Source organism: Microtus ochrogaster (genome assembly GCF_000317375.1).
Source record: "Microtus ochrogaster isolate Prairie Vole_2 chromosome 14 unlocalized genomic scaffold, MicOch1.0 chr14_random_1, whole genome shotgun sequence".
NCBI classification, from domain to species: Eukaryota; Metazoa; Chordata; class Mammalia; order Rodentia; family Cricetidae; genus Microtus; species Microtus ochrogaster.
This window is the reverse complement of record NW_004949096.1, coordinates 19,777,880-19,783,906: the sequence shown is the minus strand read 5'-3', so window position 1 is coordinate 19,783,906 and position 6,027 is coordinate 19,777,880. Positions and strand designations below refer to the sequence as shown.

At 51.7% G+C, this 6,027-nt stretch overlaps 1 protein-coding gene across 1 annotated transcript in view; it reads left to right on the top strand.

Annotated features, from left to right (window-relative positions):
- Positions 1-692: 692 nt before the first annotated feature.
- Rapsn (receptor associated protein of the synapse) overlaps positions 693-6,027 on the top strand; it is an 8,627-nt gene continuing 3,292 nt past the window's right edge. Inside the window, exons 1-3 of the mRNA XM_005364180.2 lie at positions 693-947; positions 1,445-1,783; positions 5,150-5,308. Coding sequence (XP_005364237.1) covers positions 756-947; positions 1,445-1,783; positions 5,150-5,308 — 690 coding nt within the window. The 5' untranslated portion in view covers positions 693-755. The remainder of the gene's footprint in view (positions 948-1,444; positions 1,784-5,149; positions 5,309-6,027) is intronic.

Sequence of the window (6,027 nt, the reverse complement as noted above, 5' to 3'; positions counted from 1 at the left end):
CCAGCACTCCAGGCACCAGCCTGGCCTACAGAGTTCCAGGAAAGCCAGGGCTACACAGAGGAACCCTATATCAAAAAACAGAAAAAGGAAGACAAGTCTTGGGTGGTTGTGGTACTCATCTTTACTCCTACCACTCAGGAGGTAGAGGCAGGTGGATCTCTCTGAGTTCCAGGACAGCCAGAGCTACACAGAAATCCTGTCTTAAAAACAAATGAGAAAGAAAAAGGAAAGCAGAGAGGAGATGAAAGCAGAATAAGCAGGCTGGGCACTCACCCCGTCTCTCTGAAGCCTCTGTGCCCAGCGTCCTGCCTGTTTCTCTCCTGTTGTCAGAACCCCTGTCCTGAGGCTTGCCCACATCCCGGCAGACACCTTTTGGCAAGGCTTCCGAAAAGCCTAACCTGCCAGGGTATCAAGGCTCGTGTCAGAAGTGTCAGTGGGGGCACCCAGACAGGTTCCCAGGTGGCAGAATGCCTGTGTTTGTGGAGGAGCCACTTTTCAGCTTTGGGTGGGTGCGGCTTAAACCCTCGTGACCTTGCAGCTGACATTCCTCAGAAACCACATGGCCCCAACTGGCAGGGACAGCTGCAGACGGTTCCCAGGGTGGCGCCCGTTATCCATCCAGGCCCTTCTCAGCTCCTGGTTGCTTTTCCCTCCCAGTGGGCAGTGGGCAGCTGATACTTTGGATCCAGCACCATGAGGGTCTAGAAGCAGCTAACCAACCACGGTCTTTCCCTGAGTGGCCAGGCTGTGGGAAGATGGGGCAGGACCAGACAAAGCAACAGATCGAAAAAGGACTACAGCTGTACCAGTCCAACCAGACAGAGAAGGCACTGCAGGTGTGGATGAAGGTGCTGGAGAAGGGCTCCGACCTCGTGGGCCGCTTCCGGGTGCTAGGATGCCTGGTCACAGCTCACTCAGAGATGGGCCGCTACAAAGAGATGCTGAAGGTAGAAGTACCCTCACAGGGTGCCGTGGGAGGACCTGGGTGCTGGGAAAGGGCTGGGAACAGGGCTAGGTGGCTCCTAACTCCCAGGCTTCTTGTAACTTCCTGAGAATCCTCTATCTCACAGGCTAGTAATTTTCAGAATTCATGGAAGGCCCTGAGGCTTAGATGGCTGGGTATCTTAAGATTCAGGCCTGAGGCCTTCTGCTGTAGTATCTGAGCCTCTGAGTCCAGGGATCTCAAGACCAGACCTCCAAACCAAGATTCTAGTCTGGTACTTGCCGGCTGGTCAGCCGTAGACTCCAGATCCGAGACTCGGGCTGAAAGGGTGGTGTCTATAGGTCTGAGCTGCGGCTCTAGCCTGGAAGGAGGATCTGAGGTGGTAGGAGCTCTGAGTTGGAGCTTTGGGGTTTGCTGCTCTGGCTGTGAGGTCGGGCTAGGTCGGAGATGGTACAGGCTGGGCATTGGCTAAGTGTTGTCTGCCTACTACCCTGGCGTCAGTTTGCTGTGGTCCAGATTGACACTGCACGGGAGCTTGAAGATGCCGACTTCCTGCTTGAAAGCTACCTGAACCTGGCACGAAGCAATGAGAAACTGTGTGAGTTCCACAAAACCATCTCCTACTGCAAGACCTGCCTTGGCTTGCCTGGCACCAGAGCTGGTGCCCAGCTTGGGGGCCAGGTCAGCCTGAGCATGGGCAATGCTTTCCTGGGCCTCAGCCTCTTCCAGAAGGCCCTAGAGAGTTTTGAGAAGGCCCTGCGCTATGCCCACAACAATGATGACACCATGCTGGAGTGCCGTGTCTGCTGCAGCCTGGGCAGCTTCTACGCTCAGGTCAAGGTGGGTCTGGGCCTTGGCAGGGGATGGGGTGGGCACAGTGGGGGTCTGGGGCTCTCTAAGAGCCTTTGGGGGTGGTGGTTCTCACTGTTTATGGTAACTATTCCCTGATTTCCTTTGAGCATAAGTTCTTGTGATACAGTACCATCAGCCTTAGCCAATCAGAGATTAGAACTATCTGAGTTGCCCATCCGGCAAATAGTCCTGCAGATGGTATAACCTGCCTGTGGTCTGGTCAGCCGTGTATTCATCTGGATGGACGAGTGGTCTTTGACACCATTGATGTGGTTGCTCAGAGAACATTTCTACTACACATACAGGTCCACAAACTCACTGGCATGGTTTGTAGAGGCTTCACCTGCCTGCTCCAAGTCCAGCACAAGCCCTTAGAGCCTCATAGGAACTACTCACCTTGCTGGCTATTACCCTCAGCCCTCCTTTTAGTTTTGGGTTTTTTTTTTTTTTTTTTTGAGACAGGGTTTCTCTGTGGTTTTGGAGCCTGTCCTGGAACTAGCTCTTGTAGATCAGGCTGGTCTCGAACTCACAGAGATCCGTCTGCCTCTGCCTCCCAAGTGCTGGGATTAAAGGCGTGCGCCACCACCGCCCGGCTAGCCCTCCTTTTAGATAGAGCATGGTGAACGCCAGGGAAGGTGGAGCCATTCAGATGTCTATGGGCTATGCTTTCTGTGTGCACTTGAGCAAGTCCCCCTCTTCCCTGAGCCCTTAAGGGGTTTGGCTATAAATGAGGAAGAGCAGGACCCACGGAAGAGACGTAAAGATTTATTTATCTAGGTCTGGAGAGATGGATCCGTGGTTAAGAGCACTGGCTGCTCTTTCAGAGGACATGGGTTCAGTTCCCATCACCCACATGGTGGCTCTCAATTTTCTGTAACTCCAGTTCCAGGGAATCTGACACCTTCACATAGATACACATGCAGGCAAAGCACCAGTGAACATGATGTAAAAGTAAATACATCTTTTAAAAACATGCTAATATTTTTTTAAAGATTTATCTAATATTTAATGAGGGGGATTGGAGAGATGGATCAGCACTTGCTGCTCTTGCAGAGGATCTAGGTTTGGTTCCCAGCACTGACGTGGTGGCTCACAACTGCCATTAACTGAAACAAGAGCTAGTTCCAGCACAGGCATCAATGCTACAGAGAAACCTGTCTCGAAAAAACAAAACAAAACAAACAAAGATTTTCAGGTCATTTGTGCAGTGGCAGGCGCTGCCACCATGGAAAACCGAGTGTGGCAACTTAGGCCATGGAAATGCACTGAGGCCAAGCTGTTTGCAACAGAGCAAGACTCCAATGCAACCCGAGCCCACAGAGGAGCCCAGGAGGCTGTGGAGAAGCTGTTAGACAAAGGGACAAGGTCACAGAGGCCCAGAGGTGGGGCCCTGGAGGGTGTAGCAGGCTCCAGGAGACAGGATACTCACTTACTGAGTAAGGGAGGGGGGATGGATGGAGAGAGCAGGTGGAGGGTAGAAGTGGCTAAAGAAGTATGCTCTAGAATTTGGAATTAAATATGGTGTGTGGCAGAAGCCAGCAGAAGCAAATGATCAAAACCAGACATAATTATACACACTGTAAGGAGTCAGTTTGAAATGTCAAAATGTGGGCATGGCTGAAGGGTAAGTATGGCATCCTCTGCCAGTGCTACCTGAAGAGAGGGCACTCAGGAAGGGGTAGTGTTTGGAGAGAAGCCCTTGTATGATAGGAGATGTGGCAGTGGTGAGAAGAGAACACAGAGTAAGTCAGAGGCTAGAGCCTTGCCAAATAGAGGGAGCATATCCTGGAACTCCTGGGGTGGGACAGTGCAGGAAAGTTGGGTGGAAAGATTCCAGGTCATCTAAGTAAAGGCAAAGGTATTTTGTGACTGGGGATTGAGAGATGTGGAAAAGAAGGCATTCTTGAGGTCCAGGACAGGGAGGTGTCGAAGGGGATGGTGCAAAGGAGAGTGTAGGCATTGGGTTTCATGGGATGCAGAGGGACCACGGCTGAGAAGAGGATCCTGAACCAAGTGGTAGTTCATTGTTTTGTTGTTGTTTTAACCTCAAGTATGGAGGTATTAAAGGGGGGAAAGGGGGGCACAGAAGGTTCTTTCTTAGGGGTCAGAGGCTAGAGCCTTGCCAAATAGAGGGAGCATATCCTGGAACTCCTGGGGTGGGACAGTGCAGGAAAGTTGGGTGGAAAAATAAGAAGCTTATGTCCCCTGAGGCTGTGGGGAGAGTGGGTATGGAGTCTGGGTGTTATATTTGGTGGGGTTTGGTGAGGTTGGTAAAGTTGTCCCTCTGCTCTAACAGTAGAGGAACGAGGAGAGGTGGGTCCCTAAAACTCTGTCAGGACTGAGTAGGTGACCCCAATATCTAGAAGGAGAGAGATAGATCGCCCTGATACTGTGATGTCTACCTGAGACTCCCAGTCAGAGACGGCACTGGTCAGACCAAGGGAACCAGGGACCCCTCAACCATCCACAGCCAGACTGAGGACGACTGAAGGGTGATGTGGGTTTGCTGCCCCTATGCCATGAGGGACATGGTTCGGGTTGTTTACATGGGTTCAGACAGGCCCAGGCCCAGTGGTCCTTCTGGCTGCATTTGAAACAGGGAGGGGCACAGAAAGGGAACCAAGATATAGGGCAAAAGGTGTGGCTATCCCAGCACTCAGGAGGCAGAGGCACACACTTCTCTGTCTACAGATCGAGTTCCAGGACAGGCTCCAAAGCTACAAACTCTCCAAAAACCAAAAAGAAGAAGGCGTAGCTAAGAGTAGACACGGGCACTCCTGAGCTCCTGCTCTCTATCGGGAGTCCTCTTGTGGGTTTGAGGAGGATGCATTTGAGAAGGATTCCATGGGTATGCCACACCTGTGCTGATGCTGATGGAACCGTCCCAGCCTTTAGGAGCTCCTGGGAGCTCCAGTAAACTCCTCCTGTGTGGCTCTGCAGCCGAGAAGCCCATCTGGGGCTGGATGAGCAGGAAAGCCAGCTGTGGTTTTGCTTTTTCATTCAGTGAACAAATATTGATTGTGTATCAGCTAAGTCTAAAAACTGTTTTAAGCTCTTGGCATACAGCAGCAAACCCAAGAGGCCATACCTGTCCACTGGCTTCCCATTCTGCCTGGATCATGCTTTCCACTGGAGGCCAAAATGAATGAATGAGCTGACTGTGACCACGGCGGTGCATGTCTGTGATCCCAGTTCTCAGGAGGCATAGTCGGGAGGACTGCAAGTTTCTACTAGCCTGAACAACATAGAAAAAAACAAAAACAGAAAAACAGCTGGGGGTGGCTGTCCGAGAACCCAGGTCTGGTGCCCTGCCTACCACTCACTGTGTTCCCCTCCTGTTCTGTGTCCCTACAGGACTATGAGAAAGCCCTGTTCTTTCCCTGCAAGGCTGCAGAGCTTGTCAACGACTATGGCAAAGGCTGGAGCCTCAAGTATCGGGCCATGAGTCAGTACCACATGGCTGTGGCCTACCGCCTGCTCGGCCACCTGGGCAGTGCCATGGAGTGTTGTGAGGTGGGGAAGCTGGAAGCACTCAGGTTGGTGGGAGTGGGAGTGGATCTCAGGCTCAGGAACTGGGCCCCTATTTTCCAGAACAGCCCACACAACCCTACTCCCCCACCCCCTGCCCTGCAACAAGGCTTGCCATTAGCCACGAAGAGAATGTTTCTATCACAAGCTCTGTCCTAGACCTTATCCCTTCCAGTCCACCTCAGGGCAAAGAGATTCCCTGTCCCAGTAACCTCTGTGGACCACTTTGAAAAGTGAAGTATAAGGGCTGGGGATGCAGCTCAGCTGTAGAATGCTTCAGCCAGGTGGTGTTGGCGCACGCCTTTATCCCAGCACTCGGGAGGCAGAGGCAGGTGGATTTCAGGGAGTTTGACACCAGCAAGTTACAGGACAGCCAAAAATACACACAGAGAAACTCTGTCTTGAAAAACCAAAACAAGGGGCTGGAGAGATGACTCATCAGGTAAGAGCACTGGCTGCTCTTCCAGAGTCCCGAGTTCAGTTCCCAGCACCCACATGGTGGCTCACAGCCATCTATAATGGAGTCTCATACCCTCTTTTAGCATAAAAGTATATATACAGATAGAGCACTTATACATAAAATGAATAAATCTTTAAAAATAAATAATGTTTAAAAAAAAGAAAACCAGCCGGGCGGTGGTGGCGCACGCCTTTAATCCCAGCACTCGGGAGGCAGAGGCAGGCGGATCTCTGTGAGTTCGAGA